The following is a 25708-nucleotide window of genomic DNA, read 5'->3' on the forward strand; positions in this document are numbered from 1 at the left end:
CTTGGTAATAGTGTAGAGAGCGTCTGTGTTAAAATAAGTAGAGATACACCCAGTGTTATTGGTGTCAACTGTTGCCCTCCCAAACCAGTAGATATAGAAGATGGTTTACAAAAGCAAATCAGATATTTCAGGGAATTAAGTCTGATGGGAGATAATGCCCTCATATTTGATGGGAGATGAGCTCTGCCAAGCATGGTCCTTCCAGGAAATTCCTAGAATCATAGAATGAATGGGTTAAAAAGGACCCTGGAGTTCATTTAGTACAACCATTTCCTAGTTCAGGAATCCACCAGCAGAGCCCCTCCAGCAGATTGCTATCAATGTTCTGTTTAAACATCTCCAGCAAAGGAGAGTCAACTGTCTCCTGAGGTAATTTATTCCATTGCTGAACAATTCAAGGACATTTTCCTGATGTCCAACTGAATACTTCGTCTTGTCTTATGGAATGATTCTGAATAATTTGTCCTCGTCTTTAAAGCTTCTTTTGCTAAGGATTAAAGGAGACTCTGGTGCATATTATAAAACTTGTTGATTGAAAAGTTCTTAATAGTTGAAAAGCAGTTGGGCAATTTCCAGAAGTGATTAAGAATAAGGTTCGGCAGAATTTTGTGTCCATAATTGCGGCTACATTGCGGCGATGAGCTTGGTGGAAATCCCTCAACTCCCAGCTTCTCAACTCATGAGCCAACTGCAGAAACCTCCATTCCTGTAGTTTACTTATGAGGAGCAGCTGTCTGGAGTACAAGTAAAAATATTAAATTTACTCTCTGCAATAATTTAAGAGAACTTTTTTTTAAATGAAGTATCAATGGTATTTGACACCTGTGAAACTATAAGAAATGTATAAGAACTTTTCAAGTAAATGCTGGAAATGTGGAAAAGAGGATGGAACCTATTATCATATGTGGTGGACTTGTGAAGTGGCCAAAAATTTTAGGTTGGTGATCCATAGGACGTTGATGAAAATAATAGGAATCCTTTTTCAGATGAAACCAGAAGTGCACTTAATTAGGGTTTATAGAAAAAGAACTGAACAAAAAGCATGGTGTCTTATTGTTGTATACGATCACTGTGGAAAGAGTATTACATACACAGAAACGGAAAATAAAAAAAACTCTGAATGTTGAAGAGTGGATATTTAAAGTTCTGGACTTGGAGGATGTGGCAGAACTGACGTGTCTAATGAGAGAGAAATCCACAGAGGCTTTTATTAAAGAGTGGAGTCCTTTATGGACTATATTATAGAAATTGAGAAAAATAGCTTGATGATAGAGGGGTTTGTAGATTAAATAAGGGGAGATAATGGAAAATTTAAATAATGATTACAACAGTATAAAAAAAGAAGTAATGGTTAATGGATCTGTGAGGAAAGCGAAGAGCGGAAGTGAGAACTATTAAGCAGTGGACTCCTGCCTTGGACAGGGGGTTGGACTAGAAGACCTCCAAGGTCCCTTCCAACCCTATGATTCTATGAAGTGGACAGTATGTTTTTTAAGTTAGAAGTTTAGTTGTACATTTGCAGGTTTATGATTCTGTATATGTTTATGACTTCAGCAAAGGATCGTTACCTTGCCATGGTGCTGGAGCTTGAGCACCTCAATGATGCCATGAGCTAAACCGTGAAGGGCCACCCAAGACGGGAAGGTCATGACAGAGAGGTCAGACTAAATGCGATCCCTGGGGAAGGTAATGGCAACCCACCCCAGTATTCTTGCCGTGAAAACTAAATGGATCAGTACAACCAGAGATATGTCGGTATACCATCGGAAGATGAGACCCCCAGGTCGGAAGATGGTCAAAATGCTACTGGGGAGGAACAGAGGATGAGCTCAACTAGCCCCAGACGTGATGACGCAGCTAGCTTAAAGCCGAAAGGACGGCTAGCGGCCGACGGTGCTGGTGGTGAACGGCGAATCCGATGTTCTAAGGATCAACACACCATTGGAACCTGGAATGTAAGATCTATGAGCCAGGGCAAATTGGATGTGGTTATTGGTGAGATGTCAAGATTAAAGATAGACATTCTGGGCGTCAGTGAACTGAAATGGACTGGGATGGGCCACATCACATCAAATGACCACCAGATCTACTACTGTGGACAAGAGGACCACAGAAGAAATGGAGTAGCCTTCATAATTAATAGTCAAGTGGCTAAAGCAGTGCTTGGATACAATCCAAAAAACGATAGAATGATCTCAATTTGAATTCAGGGCAAGCCATCTAACATCACAGTGATCCAAATATACGCCCCAACCACAGATGCTGAAGAAGCTGAAGTAGAGCAGTTCTATGAGGATCTGCAGCACCTACTGGACAACACGCCTAAAAGAGATGTTATTTTCATCACGGGAGACTGGAATGCTAAGGTGGACAGTCAAATGACACCTGGAATTACAGGTAAGCATGGCCTGGGTGAACAAAACGAAGCAGGACATAGGCTGATAGAATTTTGCCAAGACAACTCAATGTGCATAACAAACACTCTCTTCCAGCAACCTAAGAGACGGCTTTATACATGGACTTCCCCAGATGGACAACACCGAAACCAGATTGACTACATCCTTTGCAGCCAAAGGTGGCGGACATCTATACAGTCGGTAAAAACAAGACCTGGAGCTGACTGTAGTTCAGATCACGAACTTCTTCTTGCACAATTTAGGAGCAGACTAAAGAGATTAGGGAAGACCCACAGATCAGCTAGATATGAGCTCACTAATATTCCTAAGGAATATGCAGTGGAGGTGAAGAACAGATTTAAGGGACTGGACTTAGTAGATAGGGTCCCAGAAGAACTATGGACAGAAGTCCGCAACATTGTTCAAGAGGCAGCAACAAAATACATCCCAAAGAAAGAGAAAACCAAGAAGGCAAAATGGCTGTCTGCTGAGACACTAGAAGTAGCCCAAGAAAGAAGGAAAGCAAAAGGCAACAGTGATAGGGGGAGATATGCCCAATTAAATGCAAAATTCCAGAGGTTAGCCAGAAGAGATAAGGAATTATTTTTAAACAAGCAATGCGTGGAAGTGGAAGAAGACAATAGAATAGGAAGGACAAGAGACCTCTTCCAGCAAATTAGAAACATCAGAGGTAAATTCCAGGCAAAAATGGGTATGATCAAAAACAAAGATGGCAAGGACCTATCAGAAGAAGAAGAGATCAAGAAAAGGTGGCAAGAATATACAGAAGACCTGTATAGGAAGGATAACAATATCGGGGATAGCTTTGATGGTGTAGTCAGTGAGCTAGAGCCAGACATCCTGAAGAGTGAGGTTGAATGGGCCTTAAGAAGCATTGCTAATAACAAGGCAGCAGGAGATGATGGCATCCCAGCTGAACTGTTCAAAATCTTGCAAGATGATGCTGTCAAGGTTGGATTTTGAAGAAGCAGATTAGGAAGAGGATTGACACTTTTGAACTTGTGTGTTGGAGGAGACGCCCACAAATCCCATGGACAGCCAAGAAAGCACTGGAGGAGGAGGAGGAGGAGGAGGAGGAGGAGGAGGAAAAGCATAACCAGCCTTGCAAGACTCTGTTACAGCCAATCTCAATAAAAATAGTTTTAGCCATCCTGTGGAGTTTCATGGTCTGGTCGTCTGGTCTACCTAGCATGGCTAGCACAGTATGATCTCACTGAAAGTGCCCAAACAATCTCAATTCTCTGATGCCTAAGATGTCAGATATTTCATTTCATCTTTCACTGTGTTTAGCTTTCCTAAACACAATGTATAGGTATCCCAGCTGAACTGTTTAAAATCTTGCAAGATGATGCTGTCAAGGTGATGCAAATTTGGAAAACACAAGAATGGCCATCAGATTGGAAAAAATCAACTTATATCCCCATACCAAAAAAGGGGAACACTAAAGAATGTTCAAACTATCGAACAGTGGCACTCATTTCACATGCCAGTAAGGTAATGCTCAAGATCCTGCAAGGTAGACTTCAGAAATTCATGGAGCGAGAATCACCAGATGTACAAGCTGGGTTTAGAAAAGGCAGAGGAACTAGAGACCAAATTGCCAATATCTGCTGGATAATGGAAAAAGCCAGGGAGTTTCAGAAAAACATCTATTTCTGTTTTATTGACTCTTCTAAAGCCTTTGACTGTGTGGACCATAACAAATTGTGGCAAGTTCTTAGTGGTATGGGGATACCAAGTCATCTTGTCTGCCTCCTGAGGAATCTGTATAACAACCAAGTAGCAACAGTAAGAACAGACCACGGAACAATGGACTGGTTTAAGATTGGGAAAGGAGTACGGCAGGGCTGTATACTCTCACCCTACCTATTCAACTTGTACGCAGAACACATCATGTGACATGCTGGGCTGGATGAATCCAAGGCTGGGGTTAAGATTACAGGAAGAAACATTTAACAATTTCAGATATGCAGATGATACCACTTTGATGGCTGAAAGCAAGGAGGAACTGAGGAGCCTTATGATGAAGGTGAAAGAAGAAAGTGCAAAAGCTGGCTTGCAGCTAAACCTCAAAAAAATCAAGATTATGGCAACCAGCTTGATTGATAACTGGCAAATAGAGGGAGAAAATGTAGAGGCAGTGAAAGACTTTGTATTTCTAGGTGCAAAGATTACTGCAGATGCTGACTACAGCCAGGAAATCAGAAGACATTTAATCCTTGGGAGAAGAGCAATGACGAATCTCGAAAAAAAAGTTAAGAGCAGAGACATCACACTGACAACAAAGGCCCACATAGTTAAAGCAATGGCGTTCCCTGTAGTAACATACGGCTGCGAGAGCTGGACCATAAGGAAAGCTGAGAGAAGGAAGATCGATGCTTTTGAACTGTGGTGCTGGAGGAAAATTCTGAGCGTGCCTTGGACTGCAAGAAGATCAAACCAGTCCATCCTCCAGGAAATAAAGCCAGACTGCTCACTTGAGGGAATGATATTAAGGGCAATACTGAGGTACTTTGGCCACATAATGAGAAGACAGGACACCCTGGAGAAGATGCTGATGCTGGGGAGAGTGGGAGGCAAGAGGAAGAGGGGCCGACCAAGGGCAAGGTGGATGGATGATATTCTAGAGGTGACGGACTCGTCCCTGGGGGAGCTGGGGGTGTTGATGACTGACAGGAAGCTCTGGCGTGGGCTGGTCCATGAAGTCATGAAGAGTCGGAAGCGACTAAATGAATAAACAACAAATATGTTTATGAATTGCGTTTTTATGTTTATTTTACGTGTAGAATTTTAATAAAGTTTATACACACATACACACTTCAGCTGTATTCACACAACATGCTTAACCAGATTGATTACAAGCTTGGTGACTACATTTGCCCGAGTTGGTTAGTTTTAACCTCGGTTGGTTTTCGTATGGCTGACTGTGTTTGGTGAACCCAGCCTGTTTGGTTTGGTTAGTTCCGTTTAGGGTATTGTTCAGCCCCCCAAAAGGGAATCTGTTCAGGAACCAAGTGCAGAGTCTTGCGCTTGCTTCAGCAGCGTCAGGGTGCTTTTCTCTCCCGACTGGATTATGGCTTTCTGCTGGGTTAGTCAGTCTCTGCCATGTGAAGAAACCTGGCTGAGTGTCTTTTTTCCCCCTCCTCCCCCACAGGCTGCACTGACAGAGACGCAGCTGATCTGCCAAGAGTATGCTTGGCTGAGCCAGATCTACCAGTATGTGCACAGCTGGAGTGCCTCTCAGCTGGAGAACATGAAGGGCTGGCCAGCGGAAGAATATGTCAACCAGATCGTCAAGTTGCGCACGTGGGTGGTCCAGGTGCAGAAGGTCCCCCACGTTGTCATCACGTACAATCGCCTCTTCTTTGTGGACTGCAGTGGTATTCATCAGAATATTTGTACGTGGCTGGGTGGAGGAGAGGGGAAGGACCCCCGTGTGTTGCCAGCGGCTGTGAGTCAACTCTGCTCTCTTCACAGTGCCCCTGCTGGCCTCCATTGATGAGGACATCCTGACCCTCCTGCTGAGCGAGACCACCAGCCGCAGCGAGCTGTTCATTGCGGAGCTGGCCGCTGTCCTGCAGCTGTATGTGAACGTTGGCACCGACATCTTCACTGTTGCCAAGTGCTCGCAGAAGGTAGGTTCCTCCTCTGCAAATGGGGTCTGCTTTGGTCAGATTTCTTTATTTACTGATTGATTTTTTTCTGCCTCTCTCTCAAAGCAACTAAGGGAGCTTAAAATAAAATCACTCAACCCATAAAAATAAGAGAAAAATTCTACTGACATGAGAAGAAAAAAGAAATCAGCTAAGATTGGGCCAACTAAAGTGTTCAGATAGTTTCAAGTCTCCAAAAACTACCAGGCAATTGTTTTGAATTTAGAAAAAATAGCAGGGATACAAATAGTGTTTAAGTTGTCCTTCTGTTTTTCAGCAGCGTGAGGGAAAAGCTTGTGCCAGTTTTCTTGTAGGAGCTGTCAGGGGCAACTGAGCATCAGTATTCTGTTTTGTGGGATTTCTCATCCTTCCTTGATACTTTTCAGGGGTTTTACAGACGCAGAGTGGCATTACGTTTCACAGGAGCTTTCAGAAGATCGCTGAGAATGGCACTGCAGTCGCTTCCACTTGTTCCTTCAGCAGGCTGGGACGTAAACCACCTGGCTCTGGAGACTTGACTCAGTTTAACTGGGATAAGCTCTCTCTTACCCCCTCTCGGTCTGTTCTCAGGCCGTTCCCTCATTCCCCGGTGGCATGATGATGACCAGCTGGGGCTCCCTTTTCTGTTGGAGGGAAGACAGACTCGGAAGAAAAGGGAAAGAGTTCTGCTTTCCCATGACCACCTGTTCATACCACTCCACCACTTTCTCCTCACGGTGGACCTATGCCCAAATAACTATTTTCTCTTGTTTTTGATCTTTCTTGCAAGGCTCAGGTTATTCTGAACTTTAGTTTTCCTGAAAAAGTTTCTACAGTTTCTGGAGAGTATCTCATAATTCTTTTTTTGTAATGTGCCCCTCCTTCCATTTTCTAAGTATGTCCCTTTTTCTCTTCAGCAATTTAGGGAACACTACATACATCCATTCTTGCCTCTGTAGATTTCTCTTTTTTTCTTCTTGTAGGAATTGTTTCCAAATGGGCTTTCAGTATCTTGTTTTGTAGGATTTCCCATTATTCCTAGATATTTTTTGCCTTCAGGGTTTGAAACCATTGGAACCAACCCACCTTCGCTTGGAGTTTATTAAAACCCGCCCATCTGAAGTCCAGTATGCAGATTTGACTCCTCTCCATTTCTCCCTTGATATCTCATCACTTTTCCCCAAGGTGCCAGGCACCTTCCCCTTTTCAACCAAGTTCACCTTCTTGATGAGGATTTAGTCTAGGACAGCAGACCCACCCACCCCACTCCTGGCTATTTCTTCTCCCTTCTGACAAATGAACTTAACAGCAAGAGAATAACAAGAATTTGTTGAATGTTCAACTGCGGGCAGGGTTAGATTGGATAAATGATCCCCTCCCCGCCATGATCACTGTTGCATGTTTTTTTGAAGGACTGGTTATCTGATGCAGAAAGATCTCATTTGTATCTTCTGCCTATCCAGGTGGTCTATAATTAACTTCCATGTGGTTTTTAAGTTTGTACCACATAGTAAATGAGCACAGTGAAAAACAGGACTAAGATTAAATATAAAGACAAAATTAGTCAACCAGCCTTAGAACTGATAATTAAATCGCAGTGCTGGAGAGCTTCTGCCTTTGAGGATCAACCATCAACAGTAAAGGAACCAGCAGTCAAGAAATACACCACAGGCTAGCAGACACGAAGGCCTTGGAAAAGAGATTCAAATGCCCATTCTATGCAGGGCTCCAGTATGCTTTGGACAACCCTAAGAATTCTTTTGCTAGCATGTGAAATTAAGGATGTTGTATTAACTAAACTAAGACACAGTGGCAGGTGAGATGGTGCTGAGTTGGTTGTGTTTGTGAACTCGGGCTCTGGAGAGATGCTAATTTGAATGTTGTGGTGAGTTTGTGGTGCGGTTGCTTGGATGGGACGTTGGTGGAAACCCCTTGGCTGGACCTGAGCTCACTTTCCTCAGACCGGCACCACTTGTATCCCGTTAGACCTTTGGTTGACTTGGGGGAGAGCTGCGTGGGGTGGATGGCTCTTACCCTTCATTTCGCTTGGTGCAAAGGAGGTACGTCATTCTGGTGCTGGTGGTGGTGGTGGTAGAGGAGGTGGGTAGCAGTGCTCTACGTGTTTCCGATGGAATTGGCTGTTTGGAGGCATTCAGCACCTTGTGGCAGCAAGAAGGAAATCAGCGGCTGCAACAAAGGGGTTTCCCTGGCTGCCTGTGCAGAGGAGGCGAGAGCCGAAGGCTTGGAGGCAATGGCTGCAACAACTGGAAACAACTGGCGGTGGCCGTACCTGCCTGGGGACTGTGCCACTTAAGCAGTGGGGCGGGGGTGGCAGCGGAAGCAGGCCCAGGAATAGATGTTAGTTTGGAGCCTGGGGCTGCCGTTTTACACCGCCCCCCCCCCGTGTACTTGGGCAGTCATTTTGCCTAACCTTGCCTGGTCCATGTGCAAGAAGGGCTGTGCAACGGCCATTTCCTGGTGGCTTTTTCTCACACTGTATCTGTGGAGATCATCTGAAGCCTGGTGGACATTGTGTGATATGGACTCTCCATCTAGTGGAGGATATGGGTATGTAAGGAGGTTGATTTCATGAATGAGGGCCTGGATGAGGGTGGCAGCTGAATTACCCCAAGGCGTATGATAGAATGGGTGCCCTGCCAGCCTGGTGAGAGGGGGTATAGAGGTGGTTTGGGGATTATGTCGAGCTGACTGGAGGCCCTGAGCCTGTCAAATGGAAGTGTCCCAGAAATCCAGCAGCCCCAGGTGTGGGTGTTGACTGATGATGGCTGGAGGATCCCTTCACTTGGGTGCTGGCCAGTGCGGGCTGGGGAGGGGGTGGTTTCTGGGGGTTTGGGGGCAGGCCAGAATATTACAGTTATGACAGGTAGGGGAGATATGACAGGAGACAGGTGGGCCATTCTCAGGGAACACAGCCTTGGTATGTGGTTTCTGTGGCACATTCTAGCCCCCGATCTCATCTCAGGGTCCCAGTCAGCAGATCTTCAAGGGCCCAGACTTTCAACAGCTGCTACCAAATGCCAAGTCAGTTTGTAATAAGGCCATCCTCCTCTGTGTTTTGATCACAAATGAGAGGGCCAACCTGGCATGTATTACTGAGACTTGGCTGGGCCTGGGGGGAGGTGCCCTTTGCAGAGATTTGCCCAGCCGAGTATTGGGTGTGCATCAGCCAAGACCCCAGGGCAAAAATGGAGATGTAGCAATTGTTATCCGAGATACTTGGGTGGCCTTCAGAGGCACTGCTCCACAGATTGCCGGGTGTGAAATTCTATTTGTTAAGTTGGGCTCTAGGGATCAGTTGGGATCTGCATAACAACCTCCCTGCCACAGCTCCTTGACTCCATGGCTGGGCTAGCAGGGGAATTCCCAGGCTTATGGTCCTGGCTCGTTTCATCTTGCCTTCTCTGGATGTGGAGTCTGAGGTAGCTCAGGAGTTCATAGCCACCAGGACAGCCATGGTCCTGTCCCAGGTCATCCAGGGCCCAACACATAATAGTGGTCATTCACCTGACCTGGTATTCGTGTCAGAGCAGTGGCAATATGATCTGGAACTGGGGGAGGTTTCTGTTTCTCCCCTGTCATGGTCAGATCACTTTCCAATGGCCCTGCAGTTTTCTGGTCCTGCCCTCCACCACAGAGGGGCAGGACTTATTAGATTGGTCTGCCCCAGGTGACTGATGGACCCAGTTGGGTTTTAGAGGGAGCTTGGGTTGTTCCTTAGGGTCTGCTGCTCAGTCTGACAGAGGCCTTTGTGGCCACCTGGAATGAGTGGGTGACAAGGGCTCTTGATTGTATTGTGTCCAAGCAGCCTCTCCCCACGCACAGATCCTGGAACTCTCCTTGTGTTACAGAAAGGTTGAGGGAGATGAACCAGGTGAAGAAACCACTGGAGAGCACCACAGTGTGAATCTGAATGAATATAAGTTAGAGCCACTGTTAAGGCCTACCTTGTGGTGGTAAGAGCAGTGAAATGTCAATATTTCTCCACCTTATTGCATCTGTGGAGAGACACCTGGCAGCTTTCTTTGGGTGATCTGAGCCCTCCTGAAAGGGGGTGTCTCAAAGGTTTACCTACAGGGCCATGCTGAGGAATTTGCAAGGCATCTGATGGATAAAGTTGATTGGATTTGCACTACATTTGACTCTGCCCTTATAGCAGGTCCTGTGGAGGTGATTGGGGCAGGATCTGGTTTGGTCATCTGGGAGGAGCTTGATTCTATTGGGCCTGAGGAAGTGGACAGGTTTCTGACAGCTGTTAGCTCAACCACCTCTGTATTAGATCCACGTCCATCCTGGTTGGCTAAGGCCTCCAGGGAGGTGACATGTAGTTGGGTTTTGGCAGTGGTTAATTCTTCTTTGAGAGGGGAGGTGGTTCCACCATCTCTTCAAGAGGTGGTGGTCCACCCACTCCATGAGAGGCCATCGCTGGACCCAACAGTACTGGACAATTTTCATCTAGTTTGCAAGGTGGAGAAGGTGGTTGAGCAGCAGCTTCAAACAACTTTGGAAGAAGTGGATTATCTGGACCCCTTTCAGTCAGGATTCAGGCCTGGGCATTGATGACGCTCTTGCATGATCTCTGGCATGAGTGTGACAGGGGTGGCGTGTCTGTTCTTGCTCTCTTTGACCTCTCAGCTGCTTTCAATACCATCGATCATGGTATCCTTCTGGACCGGCTCCGGGAGTTGGGGGTGGGTGGCACTGTATTGTGCTGGTTCTCTTCCTTCCTCCGGGCTGGTTCCAGTCAGTGTCGATAGGGGAGGAGAGGTCCAACCCACAACCCCTGGTATGTGGGGTGCTGCAGGACTTGGTGCTATCTCTTGTCTTGTTTAACATCTATATGGAAGCTGCTGAGTAGGATCGTCCATCAGTTTGGAGCAAGGTATCATCAGTATGCAGATGATACCCAGTGTCAGCCCTGGCTCATTCAAGCATTCACACAATGACAGTCAGGAAACCTGGGTCCTTTAACTGTTTTAATGAAGCGAAATGATCAGGACAAGAGTAAAGCTGTGAATGGAGAATTCCCACTAAAACATACACTTAAAAGTACATTCCCTTAATTGCTTTCTTTTCCTTCTTCCCACGACAGTTTGTCACCCCCCCCTTCCCATCCAGGTGGTGTTGCTGGTGTATCTCTACTGACTGGCCTTGATGTGTGCCACCATAAATCTCTAGCCATAATAATGCAATTCACACTCCATCCCAACACCCCCTCCCATCTGGTGACACAGAGTCTGACCCAGTGATAAGGAAGTAATGGAAGATGCTCCGATAAGGGGTTCTGTGAACCTTTTGGTCAGAGGAATCTGACATATTGCCCCTCCCCATAAAAATTCTTAAAGGGAAAAAAAATGGGAGGAGAGGGTAGGGAAAAACATTAGTAAAGAGAAGGCTTGGAAGGGTACTTTAAGTGAAATTTCTTTGTTAAAAGGGGAGCATTTACATGATTTGCATCAACCCATTCAGGATCTAGAAAGTGTTTCCACTTGATTAAGTATTGCAAGGTTTTGCGATAGAGATGGGAGTCTAGGATTTCCTTGACTGAAATGTTGATGGTCATCAATCATGATGGGTGGAGGGGTTGGTGCAGGTTGGTGCCACTTAGAATCCTCGGGAGCTGGTTTAAGTAAGCTGCAATGAAAGACAGGATGAAGTTGTTTAAGAGTGGAAGGGAGTTGTAATTGTTCAGTCACTGGATTAATTATTTTAACAATGGGAAAAGGTCCAATGAATTTAGGTGCCAATTTTTTAGAAGGTTGCTGGGATCTGAGGAATTTGGTGGAAAGATAAACCAAGTCCCCCGCTTTCATTTTCCACTCCAGGTGTCTGTAACAGTCAGCAATTTTTTTTGTAGGTGGAGTGGGCATGATCCAGGGCTCGACGAATGACTGGCCAGTCATTGGCAATTTAAGTAGCCTAGTCAGCAACCGAACAATCAGGGCGAGCCTGGAGTTGTAGCTCAGGGATCGGAACAAAGTCTTGGCCATAGACAATGCGGAAGGGCGAAAAACCAGTACTTTTATGAACCACATTGTTGTAAGCAACCTCAGCAAAGGGGAGCAGATCGACCCAATCGTCCTGTTGGAAACTAATGTAACAATGGAGGAACTGCTCAAGAGTAGATTGAGCTTGTTCAGTCGATCTGTCCGTTTGTGGATGGTTAGACGAGCTGAGGGATTGTTGAACGCCAATTAATTTTAAAAACGCGCCAAAATTTAGCAGTGAACTGAATGCTGCGGTGTGAGATCATGCAGTCGGGACATCCGTGGACCCTATAGATGTGAGTTAAAAACATTCTTGCGAGTTGCAGGGCCATTGGGATTTTGGCACAAGGAATGAAGTGTGCCTGTTTTGAAAACAGGTCAGTCACAGTCCAAATTACTGTTTTATTTTTACTTTCTGGTAAATCTACAATAAAATCCATGGCTATTTCCTTCCATGGGGCTTTGGGGGAAGCGACCGACTGTAAAAGCCCCTGCGATTTCCCCCCCTTCCTTTTTGATTGAGCGCATACGTGGCAAGAGGTGATGTAGGTTTGCACGTCAGTGTGGAGGGAGGGCCACTAAAATTGCCGCCTAATCAAGTGAAGGGTTTTTGTGAAAGCAGATTTACTGTCATGGGAACAGTGTAAAATGGTTTTGCGCAAGACTTCAGGCACGTAGAGTTTGTTGTTGCAATACCAGACATTGTCAATTTCAGTCAACTGAGCCTTGTTACATTGTAGCCAAGAATCATTCAGGAGCACCTGGAGCAGTTCGTCTTTTAGGTCTGGCTGCACTTTCACTTTCCTGGCTGCTGCTTGTTTGCACGTTACACAAGCCATTCCAAGCTGCTTTGGGGAAAAAACTGTGTCTACCACTTCTGATTGAGTGGTATTGTATTGGGGAAGGTGAGAAAGCGCATCTGCTAGAAAGTTTCTTTTCCCAGGAAGGAAATTAAGGGTAAAATTAAAAAAATGTGCCCAGCGAATTTGTTTACTGTTTAACTTCCTGGGAGTTCGTAAAGCTTGGAGGTTTTTATGATCAGACTTCAAAGGGATGTTTGGAGCCTTCTAACAAGAGCCTCCAATGCATCAATGCAATTTTAACTGCAAAAGCCTCTTTCTCCCATATGTGCCAATTGCGTTCAGACTCAGTAAATTTGCGTGAGAGGTAAGCGCGTGGGCGAGGGAACAGGTTTTCATCTTTTTGAATCAGAACCGCCCCGATAGCCAAATCTGAGGCATCTGCTTGAACAATGAAGGGGCGATTTGGGTCTGGGTGGGCCAATATGGGTTCTGCTGTGAACGGAGCTTTTAGATGCTCAAACGCAGCTTGGCATTTTTCTGACCAGCTGAGCTTTGCCCCCGGAGAAGTCACTTTATGAGTTTCACCCCTCCCTCTCGTTTTAAGCAAGTCTGTCAAGGGGAGTGCGATCTGCCCAAACTGGGAAATAAATTGTCTGTAAAAATTGGCGAACCCTAGAAAACTTTGCAGCAGGCGTCTGGTGCGAGGTGGTTCCCAACCCCTGATGTCCTGTACTTTGTCCGGATCCATCTCAATGCCATTGGCAGAGATGCGATACCCCAAGTAGTCCAGTTGATTTTTATGGAACTCACACTTGGAAAGCTTAGTATACAGCTGGGCATCCCTTAGCTTTTGCAGGACTTTTCTAACTAGTGGGATGTGGTCTTCTAAGGTCTCAGAGTGGATTAGAATATCATCTAAATACACCAAGGCCCCTTTGTACAAATGCTCACGGAGGACCTCATTGATATATTGCATGAAGACTCCAGGTGCCCCAGCCAGCCCGAATGGGAGAACCTTGTACTGGTATGACTCCAAAGGGCAATTGAAAGCCGTTTTCTACTCATCCCCCACTCTGATGTGGATTCTGAAGTAGGCTTCCCTGAGATCAAGTTTGGTGAACACCTTGCCTTTCAATAGGTGGGATAACATATCTTTCATCAAAGGCAGAGGATATTGGTTGGTGATGGAGATGGCATTTATTCTGCAGTAGTCGGTACAAAGCCTCAAGGAACCATCCTTTTTCGCTCTGAAAAGCACTGGGGCTGCCAACGGGGAGTTGGCTGGTTCAATGAATCCCCTGGCTAAATTTTTATTGATGAACTCCCTGAGTAGTTTTTTCTCAGTTTCTGACATGGCGTACATTTTTGGTTTAGGCAGCTTAGCCTCTAGGTCAATTTCTATGGCACAGTCAGTTTTTCTGTGGGGTGGTAACTGATCTGATTCCTTTACGTCAAACATGTCTCCAAAATCAGCGTATTCATTTGGTATGGATGCCTCTGCCTTCCCCACTGACAGCTGACTCAGCAATATTCCTGCTAATTGGGCATCCCTTTGCTTATGCGCTAGCAGTGGTGGGTTGCTAACCCTGTCTTTGAAAATTAAGGAACCAGTTCCCCAGTCAACTTGGGGTTTTCTACTTTTTAACCACGGGAGCCCTAATATGATTGAATAGTTCGCTGTGGGGGCCACAATACATTGCAATGTCTCTTTGTGCCCCCCCAACCTCATGGCCACGGTTTCAGTTCGAAACTCTACTGGACCCCCATGGGCTATGGAACCATCCATCTGGGTGAAAACGATAGGTTGCTTAAGTCTCTTAGTTTTGAGGCTCAGTGTGTTGATTAGAGTGGGGTGTATTAAGCATTTGGTACACCCAGAGTCTAACATTGCTGTCAAATTGGCTTTGTGATGTGTTCTTAAGTTTTTAAACTCCACCCTGATTAGTAATGTGGGGCAGTCATCACTCACCAGTGGGTCTTCTCCTTCCTCCTTCTCAGAAGTTGGCATGGTGCACCCGGGATTTTCTACCTGCTCACGGGCGCTATTTAGAAAGGTGAAATTTGTTTCCCGCCAGCTTCCATTCTTCTGGTTCCGAATCCTCACTTGACTCCAGCAGCAGGCCGGGCTCCATGTCTCTGTGGGCCAGTGCAGTTGTTGCGGCTCCCTTGCACTTGGGTGGTGAGGTTTTGGTCAGTTTTGCTCCCGACTTGACTGCCTCTGCTCCTCCACGTGGACATTCTGCTGCCCAATGTGTGTCTTTACCACATTTGAAACAGCCGCCTCTCTTCCAGGCATGTTCCTTGGTTTCATCTCTCTTGCGGAACAGCCTCCTTTGGGCAAAGGGGAATTGGCCTGGAGCCCCGATATTCCTCCCCGCAGCCTGCACTCTCAGTTGCTTTCAGAATTGGTACTGGGTGTTCTCAACCTCTCCGACCAGGCAGATCCATTCCTTTAAGGTGGGGGGGTCTCTTCTACATAACGCCCATCACAGGAACTCCGGTTGCAAGCCACCATTGAAATAGTCAATCTTGGTGGTCTCTGACCAATCTATGACTTTACCTGCCCAGGCTTTAAACGCCATAGCGTACTCGGCCACACTCTTCCCCCCTTGCCTGAGTTGCTGGATGGCCGATTTCGCCCTCATCTTATCTAACCCTAACCCTAACTGTCCTAACAGCCAGGAACCACGCTGAGACAAGGAATCAGTCTCTAGTGTTTTATTACTGCTACATAACAGAGAATCCTAACAAACTGAAGAAGCGTGGGAAAAACCCAGACATATAAACCCCAAAGACTAAGGCGGGCCCAATCTGTGTCTCTTTGAATGGCCACCTAATTCCTCAGTACTACGCATGCGCTTTACAGCCTGGATGGGAGCCCCCTGCTCGCCATCCTCACTCATGACACTAACCCTTCAAACCTCTCGCTCAGGGCTTTCATGAACTCTCTTAAGTTGTTAAGTTCGGGTGCCATGGCATCATGCAGCTGTACATACAAGTCTGCTGCGGCTCCGTGAAGCCTCGCTCCAACCTGGCTCACCTTTTTTGTATTCCATGGGGAAACAAGTCCCGAACTCCCGTGTGTAAATGGATACGTTGGTCAAGAAAAACGCCAACTGTTGGGGGTCACAGTTGAATTTGACTTGTATCTTTTTCGGGGTTCCTGGGTGTACCGCCTCTGTCGTGGGGGCTCCTACCAGTCCCTCCTGGCTCTCTGCATGGCCTCTGCTCCTCTGCCATCTGGTTGGTGAGTCGAACCCCCTTATGGGGGTTACTGTGCAGCGCCGACCGCATTGATCCGGTGATGTCCCCCTGGAGAGCTGGGTGGAGAACTCACCCAGTGGATATGCTAGGGTGTCGAGGGCTTTCGATATGTGCTGCATCATCACCTCCATGGCTGACATTCTTGCCTCCAACCCCCGAACCGCTTGTGGGGTTCCATCGCCTTCTGTTGCTGTTCCACGAGATCCCGGGCTCAGCACTCTCACTTGTGCTTCCAGTAGTTGGGGTGCTCTCCCTTCCACCTCCTTCGTGCCCGATTGTGTGGGTCCCATCTGCAACTCTTCCATTATAATATCCGGAGTTTGGGGTTCTCTCGCAAAGTCGAGGGTGAAGAGCACGCTCTCCAGCTCTGTGGTGTTCAGCCCGGGTTCTGTTTCACACTCGCTTTCTCCACTCCTGGAGCTCTCCGCTGACTCAACCTTATCTTCTTCTCCCTTGGCATACAGCACCGTCCGCTCGGTGGAGGTTGAGGGCTATGGCTCCTTCGCTTTAGTTTTTCCATGTTTCAGCATTTTTTGTTAACTCTCAACTGGGTGACTTTCCCCAGGAAGAGTTCTCAAATATAATCAGATTTGCAGCTTAATGTCAGCCCTGGCTCATTCAAGCATTCACACAATGACTCTGACATTCAAGCATTCACACAATGACTCTGACACCCAGTTATATGTGTCCACCCTAGGCTGTCTGAATGATGCCATGGAAGTTCAGCATCCTTAATTTTACATGCTAGTAAAGTAATGTTTAGGATCATCCAACACAAATTAGAGCCTTACATGGAAAAAGAGATAGCAAATGTTCAAGTTGACTTTAGAAAAGGCTGAGGAACATGAGACATTATTACTGATCCATGCTGGATAATTGATAAAGCCAAAGAATACTAAAGTCAGTATGTGCTTCACTGATTATAGAAAGCCCTCTGATTGTGTTGCTCATATCAAGCTGCAGAATTTGCTTAGAAAAATGGGAATCCCAGAGCATCTCATTGTACTCATGAGAAGCTTATATACAGATCAGGGAACTGTATATTCTCCCCTTATATACTCAGCTTATATGCTGAATACAGGTAGTCCTCAGTTAATGACCTTTTGTTCAGCAGCCATTCTAAGTTATGGTGCTGAATGAGATTTACAGCTGGTCCTAGAAGTTGTGGCCCTCGCAGCGTCCCTGCAGTCACGTATCACGATTCAGGCACTTGGCAACTGGCTTGCAATTACAACGGTCTCAGCATCCCAAGTCACATGATTGCCATTTGCAACCTTCGCTGCTGGATTCTAACAAGCAAAGTCAGTGGGGAAGCTGGCAGGCAGTTGCAAATGGAGATCATGTGACATTGTGCTTAACAACCACGTGGGATTTGCCTAACAGCTGCAACCGGAACTTCCAGAACTGCCGTCATAAGTTGGCACGGTCATGTGATGTCATGTTTTATGACCATGTCATTCAGTGACAGAGTTCCTGGCCTCAGTAACTGTCATTAGCCAAGGGCTACCTGTATTTATTAAGGGAAACTGGATTGGAAGAAGATGAGCATGATTTTAAAATTGGAGGAAAAAACATCAATTATCTGCTGCTGATAACACTACCCTGATAGCCAAAAATGCAAAGGATCTGCAAGCTCTAGTAATTAATGGCAAGGAGCACAATGAAAAAATGGGACTAAAAGTAAATATAAAGAAGACCAAATTAATTATAACAGGTACAACAACCAGCATTAAAATTGACAATGAAGATATCAAAGTGGTGGACAGCTTCTACATTTTAGGATCAACAATCAACAGTAAAGGAACAAGCAGTAAAGGAAATGTGTTACAGTCATGAAGACCTTGGAAAAGGTATTTAAATGCTGTGATGTGTGTATACCTACAAAGTTCAAAATTGTGCAAGCCATGGTATTTCCTTTGACACTCTGTGGAACTGAAAGTTGGATTTTGAAGAAGCAGATTAGGAAGAGGATTGACACTTTTGAACTTGTGTGTTGGAGGAGACGCCCACAAATCCCATGGACAGCCAAGAAAGCACAGGAGGAGGAGGAGGAGGAGGAGGAGGAGGTAAAGCATAACCAGCCTTGCAAGACTCTGTTACAGCCAATCTCAATAAAAATAGTTTTAGCCATCCTGTGGAGTTTCATGACCGACAGGAAGCTCTGGTGAGGGCTGGTCCATGAAGTCACGAAGAGTCGGAAGCGACTAAACGAATAAACAACAACGTGGAGTTTCATGGTCTGGTCGTCTGGTCTACCTAGCATGGCTAGCACAGTATGATCTCACTGAAAGTGCCCAAACAATCTCAATTCTCTGATGCCTAAGATGTCAGATATTTCATTTCATCTTTCACTGTGTTTAGCTTTCCTAAACACAATGTATAGGTATCCCAGCTGAACTGTTTAAAATCTTGCAAGATGATGCTGTCAAGGTGATGCAAATTTGGAAAACACAAGAATGGCCATCAGATTGGAAAAAATCAACTTATATCCCCATACCAAAAAAGGGGAACACTAAAGAATGTTCAAACTATCGAACAGTGGCACTCATTTCACATGCCAGTAAGGTAATGCTCAAGATCCTGCAAGGTAGACTTCAGCAATTCATGGAGCGAGAATCGCCAGATGTACAAGCTGGGTTTAGAAAAGGCAGAGGAACTAGGGACCAAATTGCCAATATCCGCTGGATAATGGAAAAAGCCAGGGAGTTTCAGAAAAACATCTATTTCTGTTTTATTGACTCTTCTAAAGCCTTTGACTGTGTGGACCATAACAAATTGTGGCAAGTTCTTAGTGGTATGGGGATACCAAGTCATCTTGTCTGCCTCCTGAGGAATCTGTATAACAACCAAGTAGCAACAGTAAGAACAGACCACGGAACAATGGACTGGTTTAAGATTGGGAAAGGAGTACGGCAGGGCTGTATACTCTCACCCTACCTATTCAACTTGTACGCAGAACACATCATGCGACATGCTGGGCTGGATGAATCCAAGGCTGGGGTTAAGATTACAGGAAGAAACATTTAACAATTTCAGATATGCAGATGATACCACTTTGATGGCTGAAAGCAAGGAGGAACTGAGGAGCCTTATGATGAAGGTGAAAGAAGAAAGTGCAAAAGTTGGCTTGCAGCTAAACCTCAAAAAAATCAAGATTATGGCAACCAGCTTGATTGATAACTGGCAAATAGAGGGAGAAAATGTAGAGGCAGTGAAAGACTTTGTATTTCTAGGTGCAAAGATTACTGCAGATGCTGACTACAGCCAGGAAATCAGAAGACATTTAATCCTTGGGAAAAGAGCAATGACAAATCTCGAAAAAAAAGTTAAGAGCAGAGACATCACACTGACAACAAAGGCCCACATAGTTAAAGCAATGGCGTTCCCTGTAGTAACATACGGCTGCGAGAGCTGGACCATAAGGAAGGCTGAGCGAAGGAAGATCGATGCTTTTGAACTGTGGTGCTGGAGGAAAATTCTGAGAGTGCCTTGGACTGCAAGAAGATCAAACCAGTCCATCCTCCAGGAAATAACATCAGACTGCTCACTTGAGGGAATGATATTAAGGGCAATACTGAGGTACTTTGGCCACATAATGAGAAGACAGGACACCCTGGAGAAGGTGCTGATGCTGGGGAGAGTGGAGGGCAAAAGGAAGAGAGGCCGACCAAGGGCAAGATGGATGGATGACATTCTAGAGGTGACAGATTCGACCTTGGGGGAGCTGGGGGTGGTGGCGACCGACAGGAAGCTCTGGCATGGGTTGATCCATGAAGTCACAAAGAGTTGGAAGTGACTGAACGAATAAACAACAACAGCTTTCCTGTGTTCACGCTTCTTACATTCCATGTTCTACTGTAATTCTGTCTTGCAGCTTTGGATTTTCTTTTCCTGCATGGCAGCATCAGCAACTAAATGTCCCAAAGGCTTTAATCTATGTAGCTTTAATCTAAACTCCATTAGTACTTCAAAAGATCCTCGGTTCTTCCTCAGTAGTACGTTGAGTGCTGTTCCCACCTAAGGGGCATATCATCTGGCACTATATAGGTAGCTCTTGCTTAATGACCACAAGACTGGAGTTTAGGTTGCTAAGCGATGCAGTTGTTAAGTGAATCCGGGCCTGATCTTACAACCATTTTTGTAGCGGTTGTTAAGTGAATCACATGGTTAAGTGAACCATTGGTTGTTAAGCAAGTCACACAGTTCCCTATTGATTTTGTTTATCGGAAACTGGCTGGGAAGTTGAAAATGATGATCAGATGACTGCAGGACATTGCAACAGTCATAAATGCACGACAGTTGCCAAGTGCCCAAATCATGATCATGTGACTGCAGGGATGCTGTGACAGTCGTAAGTGCGAGGAATGATCACAAGTTGGTTTTTCACTGCCATCATAACTCCAGATGGTCTCTAAATGAACAGTCGTTAAGCGAGGACTACCTGCATTCTCAATCATTTTATGTTGTTGTTATCTACACAACAACGTGAAATCATGGCTGCCGGTTCTTTAGCTGGTCTTGGCCTTCATTCGCATCAAGTTCTTCCCAAGAACCTAGGATGTCATAATGTATCAGTGTAGTATCGTGCGGATCCAAGCATGTGTGAATTTTCTTTTTCTTTCTTTCTTTCTTTCTTTCTTTCTTTCTTCACTTGCATGTCACTTGACTCTCAAGGACTCTGGCTGGCTCACAACAATCAAATGAAGAAATTACAACATTTCTCCTACAGAGTATGTAGTGACCTCTGCCACACTAAAGTGACCATCCACCTCCAGCATCTTCCTCTTTTGCTCCTGCCCAGTGTAGGTGCCTGCTTGCTTTAGCTGGGCAGCTGGGATGACCTTCGCGCCTTGGGTGACCCTGCCGGGATCATCTGTTCTTGGCATACTCCTGTGGTGTCCTTTGCTCATTCCTCTGCCACGAGGCAGCACTGCAGGACTTTGTGGGGATGGGATAAGAAAATTAACCAGTCCAAAATAGATAAAATTAGCAGGATTTATTGAGAAATCCATGCTGACTGTTACCTTTTTATTTATCTTAAGACATACAGACGTATATGTACACACGCACATAGAGTTGTATACTAAAAACTATGATGTCCTTATTTCATTGTAGGCACCCATTAGTAGCCAGTACCTGTAGGGAACTCATTCTTAAATCACAAGTAATACCAGGTCCTCTGTCCATTGAGTAGAATCATGGAATCCTAGAGTTGGAAGGGACCTTGGAGGCCTTTTTGTCTAGCCCCTTGCTCAGGGCAGGAATCCTTGGACTGGCTGCCCAACCTTTGCTTGAAGACCTCCAGTGTTGGAGCAGCTGTGCCTCCACAGAGGCCGACTGTTCCACTGCTTCATAGCCCTCACAATCAGGAAATCCTGCTTATTTTGAGTTTGGATCTCCTCCTGCAAAGCTTCTGACCCTTGGTTCTTGACCTACTCTTGGGCTCTATGAAGAACAAATCCACCCCCCTCCTCCCTGCAACAGCCCTACATTTGACTAAGAAAGATCAAAGGCCTGATCATGGGATGGGGAGGGGACAAAAGGATGTGCAGAAAGGACGTGCACGTCTTGATGGATCCGAAGTTGAACATGAGCCAGTCATGTGATGCAGCTGCTGAAAAAGCCAAAGCAGTCCTAAGCAATGTCAAGAGAAGGGGCTTCTCCTTGTTCTGGTTCGGTCACACCACCCCTAGATGTTATGTCTGGTTCTAGGTACTGCATTTGAGATGGGATACTGACAAACTGGAGTGTGTCCTGAGGCAAGCAACGAGGATGATAAAGAATCTGGAAAGGAAAAGAAAAACTTGTGAGGAGCAGTTGCAGGTGTTTAATCAGCTACTGTATTTTAACTTGAAGAGAGAAGACTGCAGGGAGACATGATAAAATATCTTAAAGGCATCTAGACAACATTGTTCAGCATTGGTCCGGAAGACAGACAATGGGTTCAAATTACAGGGAAGCAAATTTTGATCAGACATCAGCAATAATTTCCTGATGTGAAGAATTGTTCAAGAATGGAACAGACTGCCTCAGGACATATAGAGTCTCTTTAACTGGATGTATTTAGAGGCTAGGTGTCCATCTGCAAAGGATGCCCTAGGAATGGTTTCTTGCCCTGAGCAGGGGTTGGAGTAGATGATCTCCACTTCCATTCTGTAGTTCAGTTTCTTCTTTGCATCTTAAGCCCCCAGGTTAACCCATTGCACACTGTTGACCTCAAGGGAGAATTTGTTAAGGGTTCCTACTGATTTACGCTGGCAAAATTCCATTGGCTTCCTTGGTTCACTTTTCATCAGAGCTTAGGTAGACGTTCCCGGGACCAAAAAGGCTACTGTGCCTAGAAATGTGGCTTAGGCTGAGGGATCTTGTGGGGACGTTCCCGTGGCAGATGCATGTGGGCTCAGTCTGTGAGCTCAGGTCTCTGTGGGCAGCTCTGCAATCGCAGGAAGCTTTGCTCTCCAGGCCTTCTCCTGGAACAACAGTCTCCATGTTGCCTTCTGCTTCTCCTGCTTTCTCTCTGCTAAACTAGCAGTTTCAGACCCTGCGTGCTACAATGTCATTACATCAGGAAGTTCATCATAAGTTGTGGGGTGGAATCATGTTGAATGCCCAACCTGAGATAGATCCCTGAGGGCTGCAGCGAAAGAGGGGGAAATTTTGTAAATGGCTTAAACTTGTGGGATTGGAACATCAAGCATTTGGAATAATTCTGGTACCGATTGTGCATTGTGGCTTTGTTTATTCCTCCGCAGCTGGAGAAGTACCAAGGCCAGATGACCGAGCTGCAGGAATACGTGGACTATGTGCGCACCCTCAATGAGGTCATACAGAAGTGCTATCGCCCTCTCAGCCCTAGTGAAGAAAGCCTGGAAAACATGGTAAGGGCCCACTCATGACAAGGAAAGGTCCTGGTGGAATGAAGGAAATGCTTTTCTACACGTGCTCTCTGGCAAGGCAGGAGGGCTCCCACATTGCTGCCTAAAGATGAGCAGAAAAGGAACGAGGCTCAGATGGCCCTCCTTGCAAATCCCTGTCCTGTCTGCTCTGCCTGGCTCCTTGGCCTTCCCTTCAGGGGAGAAAGGCAGAGTTCAAACCAAGCGAGAAGGAGCAGATTCTTGCTTGGCTCCTGCTAAGCCAGTTCCCTCCCTGAGGCAGGGGTGGTCTGCAGAGTGGGGGCTCTTCATCTTCTCTTGCAAGGAAGGAATGCCATAACACAGTGGGGGAGAGAAGACTCAGCGTCCCCCCACGCTCCACCATTATGTGGTGGGTGGCAGCTGCTCTGGTCTGCCCAAAGCTGCCCGGTCCAGTCCTGCTTTTGGACTAGGGTTATCTGTTCTTGGACTTGCCTGTTTATTCTTTTAATTCAGCTGTCCTAAGACAGAGGCATTCCTCAAAGCATCCTACCAAGATGAAACTGCACAGCACCATCTTGTAAGGAAAACAGAGGAATGCCCCCAGACCCTGGGTTCTGCATCCCACAGGCAGCTGCCCCTACCCCGGGCTGCTGAAGGGTGATTAACATTTGAAGGAGAGAGAGAGAGACAGAGACAATCCAAATGGATTTAGCCTGAGCAGAGGGCTGAAAGGAAAGAAAGAGGCAGGGCTGCAAGAATTCCAGCAACCGAGCCATGTCCCATATAAAGCCAGACTTTGTTTGCCTTTGAACTGCCTTCCTGTAAACCAGGGTGTTGGCAGGTTTTTTTTCACAAATAAAATTGTGTGCAAAAGGTTGTTTACCATATTTATCAGCCTGGGAATAAAAAGGAGCAAGGATAGGATCGGGAGTTGTATATGTGGAAGGGACATCTATGTTCTCATTGACCAAAGGTTAATTATGATCCAGCCATGTGATGAAGCTCCAGAAAAGGCAAACACTGTGTTGGGGTGCTGGACAGACATGTAGCATTCAGATCACAGAAAGCCATTGTTCACTCTGCTCTGTTTGGACCCCACTTGAAATACTCGTGTCCAGGTCTGGGCGCCACAGCTCAAAGCAGACGGTGATGAATGGGAGAGGAGGGATGCCAAGAGGCGGGATGGGTCTGGAAACCAAGCCCTGTCAGGGATGGTTGAGGGATCAGCTATATCTAGCTTATAGAGGCATGGCTGTATGACCTGCGTGACAACGGAGTTTGGGTATCTGAAGGGTTACCCAGAAAAGGCAGTGGATGTATTCTCTGTTGCTCCAGAGGGCAGGACTAGAACCTTGGGTTAAAGCTACAAAGAAACAGCTCATGCCAGACCTCAGGAGGAGCTTCCTGACTGTGCAGGCTGTCAGCCAGAGGACCAGGCTGCCCCAAGAAGAGACTGGGCGGTCATCTGATGCTCTAATGGATTCTGCACCGAACAGGGGGTTGGACTGAATGATCTCTATAGTACATTCCAAGCATAGGATTCTATGATTTAGCAGGCACCCCTATAGCCATCCCTTCCTATTCCTCCTGTATGGGATCCTTGAACCCTTTGGGGATGGGGCATGCAGGGCACGAGCCTGCTCTCTCAAGCCTTTCCTGTCCTAGCTCTTGGATACCTGGGATGCTTTCATGTACCAGCAGCGGGAGGTCTCCGACTTCATCGTCTCACGGCGCCTCAGCATCATTGCTGAGCTCAGCAGCTCACTTCAGAAAGCCACTTGGGAACTTCAGGAGCTGTTGACCATGGTCACTGTGGGCCACTTTCAGGACCCGGCCCAGAACCCCCGTGCCATGGAAGACGAGCTGAACCAGCTCCTCCACCGCTTCCAGGCTGTGGTGGTGCGTGTTACTGACCTCTGCCACTCCCAGCGGATTCTGACAGGTGGGAGAGCTGCTGGCCGAGCACATGGGGCCAGCCACTTGCTGTGGGAATCCATGTCCTGCATATGATAGGTAAGTCAAGGACCTCCTGATGTCTTCTCAGGGGAATGCATGGATGTTTCTTTCCTCACCGGAAAGCAGGAGGTCATCGAGATTCACATTCATGTCTGGCAGCTTTTCCGCATAATTTCCGAACAGATCAAGGAATGGAAGTGTTTGGCATTTGTCAAGGTAAAGATGGAGGTGGAAGCAGCTGACCAAGCATACTCCTCTACACAGTGGGAGTCGGTTAGGTCCTGTCAGTCTTCCCAAGTAGACCAGACAGGAAACACGACCAGGGGAGCTAATTCTACTTTATTGTAAGGCTACATTAACCAAATCTTGCAAGTATGGAAGTACGGATCTCCCACTGTCTCTTTTTACAGCCTGATAAGTTGGGAAGGGTCCTTTCTGAGTTTCTTTCTTTGCCCGTTATGCAGCTTCAGGCTCCCCCCCACCTTGTCTGACCATTTCCTAGGCAGCATCTCTCTCACCCCATCTCCCAAGGAAATTCCCACACACCATTATGAGTCCCAACAGTCTTCCCCCACTTTGGAGACCTCAGTGCCACGCCAGCTCCCCTCCGGAAGCAACACCTAGATATTTATGCATGGGGTTCTTTGGAGCTGGGATTCCATTCCAGGCTAGTGGGCAATCAGCTGTTTCATGCATTTCCATTCTTATCTGCAATAAGAATTTTTATTTAGCCAAACTGCCTGACAGTTGCCTGCCCAGTCAAGTCAGGAAATTCAG

The 25708-nt window shown here is 46.3% G+C and overlaps 1 protein-coding gene across 1 annotated transcript in view; it reads left to right on the forward strand.

Annotated features, from left to right (window-relative positions):
- DNHD1 (dynein heavy chain domain 1) overlaps positions 1 to 25708 on the forward strand; it is a 100501-nt gene that overhangs the window by 7654 nt on the left and 67139 nt on the right. The window contains exons 10-14 of the mRNA XM_063304798.1: positions 5572 to 5815; positions 5895 to 6052; positions 22874 to 22999; positions 24641 to 24917; positions 25020 to 25147. Coding sequence (XP_063160868.1) covers positions 5572 to 5815; positions 5895 to 6052; positions 22874 to 22999; positions 24641 to 24917; positions 25020 to 25147 — 933 coding nt within the window. The remainder of the gene's footprint in view (positions 1 to 5571; positions 5816 to 5894; positions 6053 to 22873; positions 23000 to 24640; positions 24918 to 25019; positions 25148 to 25708) is intronic.

Source organism: Candoia aspera, chromosome 5 (genome assembly GCF_035149785.1).
Source record: "Candoia aspera isolate rCanAsp1 chromosome 5, rCanAsp1.hap2, whole genome shotgun sequence".
NCBI lineage: Eukaryota > Metazoa > Chordata > Lepidosauria > Squamata > Boidae > Candoia > Candoia aspera.